At 40.6% G+C, this 14,268-nt stretch overlaps 1 protein-coding gene across 1 annotated transcript; it reads right to left on the minus strand.

Moving 5' to 3' along the window:
* Window positions 1-131: 131 nt before the first annotated feature.
* LOC119890841 (serine protease 23-like) lies at window positions 132-3,425 on the minus strand. Its single transcript, XM_038702278.1, has 2 exons — window positions 3,086-3,425; window positions 132-2,308 (listed from the first exon to the last, which is right to left on the minus strand). The coding sequence occupies exons 1-2, from the start codon at window positions 3,109-3,111 to the stop codon at window positions 1,126-1,128; spliced, it is 1,209 nt and encodes a 402-aa protein (XP_038558206.1). The 5' UTR covers window positions 3,112-3,425; the 3' UTR covers window positions 132-1,125.
* Window positions 3,426-14,268: the final 10,843 nt, after the last annotated feature.

The raw sequence follows: 14,268 nt of genomic DNA on the forward strand, positions 1-14,268 counted from the left end.
CACTTCCGCCACAGCATTTCTAAAAATGCTTTTTGCCATCTGAAATAAAACAAACGGTGTTGAAACAATTGTGTGTGTGATATGTTTTATGAAGAGCCTGAGAAGAAAAATGGGACACCATTGTTTTTTTTCAAAGCATATATTTCATTAAATTTGCCCAGTCTTTATTTTCTGAAACACACATTATGCAATTTCATAAATCTTAAAGGAGTAGAAGTAAAAAGTGCTTATGTAGGCCTAGGCTAAGTCGGCATAATGTTCATTGCACCTACAATTTTTTATCTTTGCCACCAGAGGGAGCTAAGCTTTAAAGTACAACATTCAACATAATGTGCTTCACATAACAAGTAATGTGCAGCCTTAGCAAGAGTCAGCTGCAATTATTTAATATCATTCTGTGTAACAAGTTGAATGTTCTTCCAAAACAGTGTTAATTTAGCTAGCTGAGTACACTATGCTTGTAGATAATTAGTGTGTCCACTGAGAGGAGATACATGATAGTTTGGAGAGAAACTGTTGGCACCTTTGGTAGCTGACTTGTACATTCATCCACAAAAATCAAAATTTTCAGCAGAAAAACGTGTTTTAACAGTGCATTCTTTAGTATTAGCACAATAAAAAGCCTATAATGCGAAGTGAAACAGTTTTCCCAACAGTCTGTATTTTGTAATCTGAGGGCCTGTTGTTCCAAAACAAAGTTTTATTTCAGTCCATGTTCCAGATCTGTGGTTCTTCCAGATAACTTTGTTATCCAGATAAATGTTCCAAGAAGCAGATAAACCACCTTCTGTTCTGCAAAACCACATGACCTAAATGTTTTCCCAGTTAACATCAATGTAACTAACTTTTTTGTATTTTTTGAAATGTGACTGAAGATGTAAAACTAAGCATACATGAAATGAACACGCCCTGTTTACATAATTTAGTGTCATTAATGGATTTGTGTCTGTCAGTTTTATGTCTGAGAATGGGGGCAACAAACAACATGTTGATACTTATATTGATGTCAGTGCTACAAGTGGGGGGGAAGGGGTTTGGATTCTTGTGACCGCAGTATGAGGATGTAGCGGGCCTATGGTTTCGTAGCTACACACCCCTTTGTCATCCTCACTCTCCACCTTCTCCTCACCCCTCTCGGCAGTCCACAAAGTTTCCTTTTATCCAGTAGCATATCTGAGCATATTTTAGAGGTGTGATTCTCACCGCTACATTATATTCCTGAGATGCCCCTTGTCGCTCCACCCACTGATGCCCAGAAAACACACCTATCACCTTCCGTGCCCAGCGCTGGCGGCGCCCATCCCACATCCGAGCATAGACTCCTGACCCGCTGGCACCAGGCTGAGCATCACAGTGCTGGTACAGCAGGTCTGACGTCTCCTCGCCGGCCCGACAGAAACGATACACAAGCTGACCAGGACGGTCATTATCAAATCCTGAAAAGTGGACTCGTCGACCAGGCAGCTTCTGAGCCGGGGGGCTGACTCCTAACTTCATGTGGCGGCGTTTGTGGGGTTTCTTGAGTTCAAGCAAAGCATAGTCATAGTCCATCCCAATATCATTAGCATTTCCTTTAATCCATCCTTTGGGAACATGGGTGCGCTTGGCTCTGATCCACTGGAACTTCATTTTGTCGTTGGTTGGTGGGGCGTAAGGAGCAGGGCCACCTTCAACATGGTTGGTGAAGTTGGAGGAAAGGTAAAAGGAGGATGGCTGTGTGTCTCGTTGCTTGGGTTTTAGAAACCCAACCCGAAGCTTCTGGGCTCCTTTCACATAGTTTTTACCATCATGAACACAATGAGCAGCTGTGAGCACATGACGGTCCCCCACCAATGTCCCAGAACACCCAGTGGACAGTTTGACAGCCACCGAGAATGGATATTTAAGCAGGAAGTCCTGTCCAGCGATGCTGAAACGCCCATCATGACCGAAGATCTGTCGCTTTCTCCTGACACGTGACCGCTCAGCCTTCCCAGGCGACAGTGAGGAGTAGGCAGGACTGGTGTTAGAAGTCGGCTTGTAGCCATAGATCCCAATAGCAGTCTCAGTAAGTTGACCATTAGAGGTGAGTGTCTCATAGGCCAGAAGATGCCGCAGATCCCAGTAGCTCGGGCGAGGGGCCCTCTTGTGGCATTCTGGGTCACAGGGGGAACTGACATCCAAGCGGGCCGGAGACAGGAAGTGAGGGGCTGGTCGTGCCTCCGTTTGCTGTGGGAGGACCACAGGGACACGCTGGAGAATCCACTGGGGGTGGGAGGAGGAGGAGAAAACAAGAGGAAGGAAGAGAAGAAATAGGAGGGAGATAAACCTGTGGATGGACAAGAAGACATCAGGTGAAGTGTGATTGACTCTTTCACAGTGAGACCCAGAATTTTGCAGATCTCAATTGGCTCTGATAAAAGCGACCGGAAGTCTGGGGCCCTTCTTACCGTCTGCATGAAAAACATTCTCATTATAAGACCAGCATCGTGGACTTTGTGGATAATTACAAGCATGGGAGATGAGGGAAGGAATTTCTATCTGGGCTGGAATTTGGCAGCTGTAAACTTCTACTGTTTTTAATGCTGCAAAAATGTCAGACAGGGCAAAGATCGGGCCTTACTAGGTTCTGGTGGAAAATTCCTCAAGTGTCCTGAGGGATTGGCCTTAAAGCCTGCAAGAGTGGCAGAATAACATTTTCTTCTACTAATATAGACTTTATTTTTGTAAATGGATATGTATATGGGGTGATACAAGCCATAGTTTTAGCTAGTTTTATCTTAAACAGACTTCTCCTCCCTGTTCCTCTCCTGACACATGGGTTCACAATTTATAGTATAGGAGTCATGGGAAAATGAGCCAGAGATAGAATAAGGTCTTAATAAAATATTTAGCATGCATCTTTTAACTCACTAACAAATGCAACAAGTAGCCTAAATGAAATGCCATTAGGTTCTTTAATTTCAGGGGTTAAAGTATTTATTTACTGCAGCACTAAAATGTTAACATTACATTTAAAGGCATTGCTTAATATTCCAACTTCGTCTTCTATCTTCTGAAATTCCCCCTGTTATGCACAGACAAACCTGACATAGAGGTGACTTACCGGGGAAGCGCAGCCCGGGATCTCATGGTTTAATTTCTGCAGGTGAGCTGGTGGTTGACCACTGAGGGAGAAACTAGAACGATAGGAGTCTAACTGGTGAAGAAGAACGATGAGAATTTAACTGGCGAACAATCCTGCTGCTGCTGCTGCGGCAAAAAAAGAGACGTCTCGGCTCTTCTATCAAGAACTGAGGACTTTAATTATTCCGTGACACTCTGGAGTTGTCTGAAAGCAGCAGCCGTGTCGACAGCAGAGGAGATGGATCATTGTGCGGTCCCGGTCTGTCTGAGATCACAGTGTCACATCTGCCGAAGAGGATATCCAGAGTGAGTGTATCCGACCCCAACACGATCACGTGACACATCACTGGAGCCTGTGACCAACTTATTACTGGTGTTCATCGTGTTGTTTTCAGGCGACTCTTTCAATAGGAAGTAAGTTTATTTTACATTACAGTTTTATGCATAAAAAAAAAGGTTTTGCACTTTTTTACAATTTGCAGTGTCCTTCAGGTATCGCAGATCACTCACATAGGGTGGCATCTAATGATCATTTCCTTTATCGATTCATGGAGCCTATTTTAAACAATAATGAGTTTTATTTATGTAGCCTACTTTAAGAAAAAAATGGCCATGTAAGTTCCTAGAGGCCCAGATGGCAGTTTGCTTACTTTGTCTGAATAATAATTAAAACTAATAAGTGAGTGATAGTAACGGAACTTGACGGGTGTGCTGCTGTTTGTTTGTGTTTGAGAGAAAAATTTAGACGTTGCAAATACTGTGATCTGCTCGTCACACGAACATTGACCCACAGTCATTCTTTAGATTCCCCCTCCTCTCTCTTTGTGTCTGTCTCTGTCTCACACAAACGCATCCACCAAACTGCTCATTAAAAAATTATATCTCACTCATACATCAACGTTTTGCCCAAACAAACTTTCACACTGTTGATTTACTGGGTTGATCACACTCATGACTCTTGGCATTCATCACATCACATCATTTTCCATCATGCAGCTGTGAGTATTCTTCATGAAATATGACATTTACATTCAAAGTGACCTCACTGCTATTGTGACTGTCTCTTGTGAGGAATTAGTTCGGTGGGCAGAGTGTGGGTCTGATGCCAGTTTTGTTTCTGACCCACCCATGCTGAAAATGCAAGCTGTTGGTAGATATTATGCTATGTAATGATTTCACAGGGCTCAGCTGCCACCAGAAAGACAAGGAGAAAGAACAAGAGCGGTGGGGGCGGTGAGTCGGGACTCATGCATGGCTGAACAGTTAGCCAACCTCCACCCATCTCTTCCTGTCTTGCAGCAATTTGTTCAAATGTGGACAAATATGTGAATATTTGGAGCTTATATCTTAAAGTCTAAAAACGGGGAAACTGTTTAGCTCAATAATTAACATGTTATTTATATATTAAGTTTTTTAGTCACTGTGAGGTTACCAGGCAAACAGTGGAGACTCCAGGAAGTTCCTGCACCTGGCCAATAAATAGTGTGGTACAAAATCCCTTTGAAATGGTGAATAGTCTGCTTTTTAAACAAACAAATTATAACGTGTTACTTAGTGAGCTTTAAATGTGATTTGTTTCCTTTGAGCTTGGCCAGCTGTTTTCCCCTGTTCCAGTCTTTATGCTAAGCTAACTAGTTGCAGGCTTTAGCTTTGTGTTTACCATACAGACATCAATCAATCAATCAATCAATCAATCAATCTTTATTTATATAGGACTTTTCATACAAATACAATGTAACACAAAGTGATTCACACTACATAGCCATTTAAAAACAATAGTTTAAAAACCACAATAATGTAATAGTACCACCCCATATAATGCCCATAAGCCCAACCCTCCAACAACAAATAAGTACCTGGGGGGGGGGGGGGGGGGGGGGGGGGGGGAACAAACAAAAAAAGTATCAATCTTCTCATCTGACTCTCGACAATAAAGGCAAATGGAACGTTGAACTAGATTGAACTTGATTCAATTCCTGTTCAAGGTCTCCTGCAACTGATTATAGATCAAAACATTTGCCAGGACTCAGGGTGGACCTGCTGGCTCATCAAAAAGTGCTCTGAATAACACAAAACCCCACCCATCCCACAACACAATTTTACAATTAACACACGCACACACACAGCCCTCTCTCTGGAGCAGTATCTGGGGCAGGAGGGTCTGCCCGTGTCCCATCCTCCTCTCGTCCTGTTAACTCTAATCGGGTCTGCAGCCTCGCCAGTTTGCTGGTTTCTCACATTTTCAAAGTTACCTGAGGTTTTATGACCAAACCAAACCTTCTGTACATGTATTCTTACCATCCCAGATTCGTTTTTGCTGTTTTATAATCCATGTTTGGCCACACTTGAAATGTGGAGAAGCTTAAGAAGAATTTTGAAAAACTATTTTTTTCTTTACCCCTCTAGGACAACAGGAAGGGATGCCACTTATTATTATTTTTTTTTTTTTTTTTTTTTTTTTTACAAATGCCTGGGTGCTAATAAGGGAGACATTTCTGTTTGTTTTGAATTGTTATGAAAGGGCCCGTTTGTTTGGCTATGCCCACTGTTGTCAAGGAAACCCACATTCCCCGGAGTACTGTTCATGTTAATTGTTTTATTCCTCCCACTCTCCTCTTCTCGCTTCTGGCCACAGATACAATCAAGCAAGTGTGGTCGGCCTCACATGTTTGAAACCGCTCTCTTTACATCCCTCCGTCTGTCTGCTCTGTTCCTCGTTTGTATTTTCCCGTCTTTGTGCCTCTCAGTTTGAATCATCTCTCTCACCCTGGACCTTTTCTCTCACTCATCCCTTGTGGCCAAGAAACAGCTGCTTGGCAAAACAAGATAACCGCAAAACTCTTTTGAGAAGTTATTTGCTGTGAAATCTTGAGGGGGAACTTAAGCCAAGTTTAAAGCGCAAGGCAAAGCCAAAAGGAGGATAATACTGACTGTTGGCAAGCACATTTGATGTATAACTTTTAATGCATCATGTAAAAGATGGTAAACACTATCTCACTCAGCGGCAGCTGAAGGAAATTTCCACTCTTGACAGTCAGTGCTTTCCAGGACTTATTTTGTGATGAAGTCTTCTAGTCTACTGTATTTACATTCTTCCTCGCTGCATGCATACTTATATTTCATTTTGTGAAACCTTGTTATGGCCCTTTAGAAATCCTACAATTATAGTGATGATTGCGTTGCAACAGCAGTAGACTGATATACTTAAATTGGTTTTCATTCCGTTTCCCCAACAATCACTTCATGCTGTACACTTTACAGTTTCAACCACTGGAGGTCAGAAAAAAATAAGATTTCTATTTAAAAAGTAACTGAAAATCTTTTTGGCTGACCTCCAGTGATTTAACCTTTCACCTTGCCGTAGTGATGTAGAAGCGTAATCCAATGTGTGTCAGTCAAGAGCTCACTTCTGACCACACCTATCAGTGACGCTTTATGTGGTCAGAGGCACTAGAGACTTCAATCTTTCACCAAGAAATGGAGGCCTGGTAGGATTTTCTTCATTGCACAGGTTTAAGTCACGCATACACGCCTACATTATAGCATTCAAGTCAAATAGAGGAAGCGAAAGCAATAAGGAATGTGAAACAGCCAGTCATAGCATTTTTCTCACTCAATGACCTCTCACATACAAATGCATTTGATGACTTAATGATTCTAAGTAGTTTTCGCCTACAGGAAAGGAGTTTTATACTGTGACTATGGGTAAACCCCTTAGCTTGGGAAGGCATGTGATACTCTGGGTCATTGGAAAATGACTCACACCCTTGTGAAAAATATTGCAAAACATTTGACATCCAGCAGGAGCTGTGGTTTGGTTGTTTGTAGTTTTCTGCTGGTAGTTTTTTGGTTTACAGTCTTTACAAATGTAATTTGTATCATTCAAATTTGTATCATTTACAAGGTAGGTAGGTAGGTTATTTGAACTCTCCTCTTTTCTCTTCTCCTCCGAAGTCATTTTTCACCATAAGGCCAGTACATGTAATCAGATGAAAGGGTAATTTAATCAAAACATAGTCTTTCATTATACAAAGTTCTGTGGTATTTATCCTTCAGTCATAGGAATGCTGGTCATGGGTGCAATTTATTTCAAATAGACTCATGATCAGACCACACAGATGAAGAGGGAATGATGAGAAGGAGCCGCTCTGCTGTTAAGTGTTTGTTAATTTTTTTGTAATTGCTTTTTTTCCTTAGCTCCTGCTTTTTTACGCTTACCCATGCTAGCCATTTCCCCCTGCTTCCAGTCTCTATGCTAAGCTAGGCTCTCCTCGCCCTGAATCCAGCTACGTATTTATCACACAGACATGAGATTAATATCGAACTTCTCATCTCACTGTTGGAAAAAAAACAGAGGCATTTTTCTGAAATTTCTTTTATTCTTTTAGACTGCTAACAGCTGGCAGTCCTACATAAATAGAATCACAGTTAGACGACTCTGTTTATGACAGAGATAAAGACACTTGTCACAACAGCACTGAATTTGATTGACTATGCTTCACAACAAAACACAACAGTAAATCTAGTCAAAAGCATGTCTCATTTATTATCATTCTGTACTCATTAATTTTCACAGAATACCAGCAATATGCTTTTATAATCCAACTGTGCAACTTGCCAAAGGACCCTATTTGCTTGTGGTTGCTCCCATCCTGTTACAAGTTGAGTCACTAGAGTATCCACCCATCCATGAGAGAGCAACCACACACTGAGGAAAGTGACAGTCTGTGAACCACAGAGAGACCCCAGATATAAGGTTTTCTGCAAGTCTTCACAAAGGGGTTTTCAGGGCTGTCGTCCAGGGATTGCATCATTCTCAGAGTAAAATATATTCATCCTTTAGTCTGTATCAGCACATCTTGAGATAATATCTTCCCTCTGAGCAATTCAAAATGTGTGAGTGTTTCATGTTTTTATATCCCAGTGGGGACTTGAACCTGAATGCACACCAACCCATGGGGACAAAATCGAGGTCCCCACGGATAGAGATTGCTTTAAATTAGCATGTAGTTGTTATGGCTTTTTAGGGAGCAACAAGTGGTTCAGTGTGTGGTACAATGTCAGAAGAAAGATGAGCATCTGATGCACAGGAGACAATCTCTAATGTTTCTTCCAGGGCTCCAGGGACAGTGCATGTTAGTCTCATTGAACCTATCAGAGTGAATCTGTGTGACTCAGATAATCCAAAACCTCATCAACACAATGACTGCTATTCAGCTACAGGTTTCCTGTTATGTTCCCACTTCTGATAGTAGAGAACATTTCTCAGTCCAACTATCTGATGGTATCACAGCTCAGAGGTCAGAGGTTAAACTCTTCCAGCCAGGCAAAGGGTTCAAGGTGTGGCTGAGTGCAGACAACACGTGAGGAGATTGCAGTTCTAAAAAATATTTATTTACATGAGCAAAACAGGCTTACGTGAAAGCACAAGGCATGAGTCCCGACAAAGCCGAATCCCAAAAAGAAAAAGGAAAAATCCAAACAAGGAAGAGAAATGATCCAAAACACAGAGAAATAATCCAAGCATGGAGAACAGAGCACAGAGCAGAACACTCAACAAATGACGAGGATGTAACAAAGACAATTAAACACATGGTAACGAGCATGGCGGGACCAAGACCAGGTGGAGGACGTGAGGTAATTAGGCAGAACACAGACACAGGCAAGCAGGTGAAACCAATTGAGGGAACAGACAGGACCACAAACTGAACACTCAATAGATGAAAACTAAACAGAACATGAAACAAGAAGACTGAACACTAAAAGACAAACTGATCATAACACAAACACAAATAACACAAATAAACTACAACCTAACAAGCAACAGACTAAGACAAGGATAAACAGAACACAAAGCAGACAAGACCAAATAATAAACACACAGAATCTAAAATCTAAACTAAGGCACAGGACTATAACAGGGAATGAGACAGTACTGGCAAAAGTAAACTAAGCTGAACAAGGAAACACAAGACACAAAACCAAAAATATGGAAACAGACTAAAACAGGAAAAAACATAAACAAAACAACACAACTGTTAGACTAGCAAAAGGTGAAATAAAAGAAAATAAATTATGTTGCCATGATAAGTTCCAGAGTTTTAAGCGGTTATGCAGTGTTGGTCTTTGATAAGTCTTCAGACTAATGGATCTGTTTCTCCAGCTGTACTTCCTTGATCATATTTCATTGTGTCACCAGGACCTTAAGCAACACCACCACTGAAGCAGCCCCTGTGCTGTGTTAACAGTCTGCAAAGAGTCCAGAGCCATGCTAGCATTCTGTGTAACCCATGGCACAGCGTTGCTTGAGCTAAATGCTAACTGCAGCATGCCAGCTTGTTAGCATGCTAACATTTTCCAATTAGCACTAAACACTAATGGGAATGTCTTTACCTTCGCAGATATTTGGTCATAAAGTATTAAAAAATTAAGTATTGGATAAAATGTAAAGAGCATCACCAAAGTCATTACAATTAATTCATCCTGACTGGTAGCCTATATAGATATATAAATGTCTGGACCAAATTTCCTGGCAATTCATGTAATAGTTGTAAATATATTTTGGCCTGGACCAAAGCGCCACACACACAAAATGAAAGCAAAGGAATCAGTCTATGCTCTGTTGAAGGCTATACAGGGAAATGTGACTGTAGTTTTGTCAGTCAATTATTGGTCAATCCGTATTGGGAAATAGGCCAGATATTTCACAGAAATAATCAAAACAATCAGGTGATTCTTTTTCTTTTTTTTTTCAGAGTGGCATCTTTTTCCTGCATTGGTTTTGGGGAAACCAACATTCTGCAGTTAACGCTCAGTCTCACCCAGAGTAACGTCAGCACAGCACAATGGTAGGATGTGCCTAAATTCTCACATGTCAAGCATCCAGTACGCAGGTGGTAGTTGTTTTAGAAGGTAGCTGTTGACAGTCCTTCCAAAGATAATGTTATTTTGATGATGTGTTATCTGGTATGAGAAGAAGCAGAAGTGCTGTAGTGCTCCCAGAAGTTATGTGTCCCTGGAAGGGTTGGGATGTTTGCCTCATGAATCAGTACATGAAAATGGCTACTTTCACAGTTATTAACACAATTAGCTCAGCTGGTGTTTGGCAGGAAGGAAGCTTCATGGAGTTTAATGTTGTAATCCCACAGTTGAAAGTAGGTAGGGAGACATTTGAGACAAACGTTAGATTGCCTTGTGTACATGAACATTGCTGGGCTGCATGGACAGTACATGTTGGTTCATTGAAACTATATGTATGACTCAGGGAACGCAAAACATCATCAGTACAATAAATGTTTTTCAGCAAAAGGTTTCCTGTTATACTCTGATGTATTACATGATGGAATATAATCTCCTATAATGTCCTATTCAAAGGTTTTTATACATCACATGGGCAATGCCAGAGTTGACATTTTCAGTCATTGCTGCTGTAAAACAATTTTTTTAAAGACTGAATTTTGTTGAGACTGAAAGTTTAGTTTTGACCTTGGAAACAGCAGTTTATCTTTAGTATATGATCTTCTTCAGCAGATGGACCTGGTGGTGAGATAGTTTAGTCAGCTGCTTTTTCCAGTGTCAAGAATTAAAGGGGACCAGTTGTGCTTTTCCATATCTATAATGTTACGATGTTAGATGTTCATGTTTAACATGGCCAAAGCTGCAAGTTATGAAGTAAAAGTATTTAAAAGAAATCCCTGTGAGCCAAAACCTCAGATTCCCCTCTGTTTTGGGCACTCTGTTTTCAGCTGTTCTTTCTAAAAATGGCTTGGTATGAAGTCAAACAGAAAGAATTGTCAGAAAGATAAAAATCTGAGCATCTACGATTCCATGACAACTGGCCAAACTCCATCTGTTGAAGATCATGTGATATGATCAAAAGCTCCAGAATGGCTAGTAAGTGGACGTTGTGTTGACATTGTTTTGCCAGTTTGTTTTGTATTTGGGTTAATTATGTTACACTCAGATTTTGATTTTCCACCATGAACCTATTGGATGGATTAAGATGAAATTTTGTACAGACATTCATGGTCCTCTGATGAATCCTAATGATTTGGGTCACCCCCTGAGTCCTCTAGCACCAGCAGGTCACTTATCCAGTGAAATATCTCAACACCTACTGGATGGATTCATGCAAGATTTGGTATAGATATCCATGTATGTGTACCAGTATCTTTAGTGGTCTATTAACCTTTCCTCTAGTGCCACCATGAAGTTCACATTTATGATTTTGAATGAAATGACTCACAAATATTATCTGGATAGATACTTTTCATGGCAGACATTTTGACTTATCTGCATTCCTGTTAGGTGAACCAGTTCCAGCAACTCTGGTATTGTGCACACTGGCTCTCTGACAATTAAATAGAACAGAGCCATCATTGATGGTATTAATTACATCTGTGCTTTTCCCTGCGTTGACTAGTCAAATTGTCTGTCGTGAAAAGCGTCTATAGCTACAACATTTGTTTCATAGTCCATATTCCCCCCTCAGGATATATTTTAATAATTTTGGTGATCCCCTAACCCAGTGGTTCTTAAACTTTTTCTGTCAAGCCGAAAATGTTCATGCCCCTTCTCCCCAGCAAAGTGAATTTAATTTACGGACAATTTAAGTAAACAAAAGATTCCTGTTAGCAAGAAAGCCTTGCAAGCATCATGGCACTTTTGTTTGTTTATATCACCACATGAATCAAATACATGCAACTTTAGAACTGCCCAGCATCCCTCGGGAAAAGGTGAAATTTCTATTTGAATGAGCTAAAACAGCAACATTTAACAGATACAAGAAAAAACCCACTGTATTTGCCAGTCTTTATATCGCTACTGTAACATTAAAGCTGCATGACACTTGCATGAGGTGACGGGCTGAGATACAAACAACACAAGATTTGTTACTATGCAGTCTGCTTCTGCGTTAAGACGACACCAACATTTCTCTGTTTGACCTCTACCCAGACACCCTTGCTCCCACAAAACAACTGTTGCCATAGTAACCCCTTAACCAGGGCACAATCACTGACCAGCAGGAAGTGTGGAGCATTTCGGGTTAATGAGAGCTTCCGTGTGGGAAGGGGTGTGTTCACAGCAGGAGGGAGACCTCTGCATCATCTCGACAAAGGGGTTTTCCATGTTTTTATGACAGTGGGAATATTCCAGTGTTTAAGGCTGTTTCCTTTTGCCCCGTCTCGTCTATTGTGTGTGTGATACCTTTAACCTTAACAAGGTACATTGAATTTTTATAGAATTTCTTTAATAAAGTAGGAAAAACATGCTTAACTGTGGAAAAATTCACTTCTTTCATCAAATTCACTACATTACCTCATTTGAGATATGTCATTTTGCTGACCTGTCTTATCTTTCTTCATTTCCAGCTCTTGACACTTTTAGAGAATTTCTTACCAAGTGTATCTGCAGTTGAAACAAGTGGCGTTTTGGCAGAATAATTCCCTTAAAAAAGCAGAAATAGTTTTTGACTAAGATGGATGCACCTTTTACAGTTTGCCTCTCAGTAGGATACAAATGTAATCCAACATTTCCTCCAAGGATCTGTGCCTGAAATATTTCTGATTGCATTTTTTTTCCACAGTAATCTATCATGTTAAAGTTGAAGTGTTGAATATTGAATACATTCAATCTGGATCAGGGGCTACAGCAGGAAATGGCCTGCAGCCAGTTTGGCTCTACTTCAGGTCAGTGAGTAATTATGTTATGTTACGTGATGATCTTGGACCTGAGCGGCAGTCCACAAACACACACAGATATATACACACAAACACACACACACGCACACATCCTGGCTTTGCTATAGTTGATATAGTCTATTGAAACGTATTCCTTGTGGAATATTGCAGTTGTGTAAGCTAACACCCACACATTCAGCAGACATTGAGCAACAATAGCATTTGGAGTTGTGCTTTTGGCCGTCTGAATGTTAAGGCCTCAGTATGTCCATCTTAAGTTTGTCTGTCACATTTATATTTGATCCAACCGTAACAACAGGTATTAGTTGAGCTGTAATCAACCTTAACCAATATTTTACTAAACCCTACATTTACATTTTTATACTATGAGAAATGACCAGAATGTCCTCACACACACACACACACACACACACACAGTGGCCTTGTTTGCTGGTTTTGGCAGGTTATCAAAATTCTTTCTTTATTTCTCGTCCATTCCCAGCTGTTCCCATCTATCAAGACACCACTCATTAGCAGCAGGTAATTAAAGGGCTGGAATGGAGGTATTGTACTGAATCCCATTCAGACACAGACAACCACACACACATACACAAACAAGCACACACACTGACTTCAAATGTGGTGTTTGTGTTCAGGCAGAGAGCAGCAGAGTAATCAGTCATGTTTCTGCAATACCTTTACCATGATCTGCTTACAGCTGGATCATACTGAAATCTCTAGAGGCTCCTCCCTGTGTTATCTGCCAAACTCTTGTATAAAAAAAAGTATTTCCATCTTGTGCTGTCAGACTCGACCCGAAACTGCAGCTTACTGGGACCTGTTTCTTTATAATATCTGGAGACACCCTCTGTCTCAGTTATTAAAGTACACAGAACAAGTACAGAGGGATCTGAGAGAATGAACTATAGCTGATTACCAAGTGATGACACAGTGTGTGTGTGTGTGTGTGTGTGTGTGTGTGTGTGTGGCTAAAACCTTTTTATGCTGTGAACCTCATTGTCACAATTTGACTGTTTTCCATAAAGGCCAATGTATTCAAAAGGAAGCTCTCTTCTTTTTTAATGACTGTTTGAGTGTTTGTTTGCCATTTTACCAGGAGTTTTAAAGTCAGAATGCTTTATTGTCACTGAGCATAGTAAAACAAGCTTTAAGTGCGACTCCCCTCAGTGTACAATCAAATACAGATAAAAAGCTATAATACAAGTGAATAACTGACAGAAACTCACATATATTCAAAAAAGTGGTATCACCAGTAATAAAAGATACTGTACAATCAGTGTGTCAGTAATATTGCACTCAGCCGTGATGATGCATATGGTGAAAGCTAAAAAGACAACAACTCATGCAAATAATTTAATCATAAAGGCATTGCATAGCTGGCTGCACTCAGCCATGATATTGCATTTGTCCCAAAGTTCGCTTCACAGTTTCACATTTTTTTTTACGGCACACGGAATTAAGC

Source organism: Micropterus salmoides, unplaced genomic scaffold (assembly GCF_014851395.1).
Source record: "Micropterus salmoides isolate LMB-PRFRI ecotype aquatic unplaced genomic scaffold, ASM1485139v1 Ms_hic_scaffold_6, whole genome shotgun sequence".
Lineage (NCBI taxonomy): Eukaryota > Metazoa > Chordata > Actinopteri > Centrarchiformes > Centrarchidae > Micropterus > Micropterus salmoides.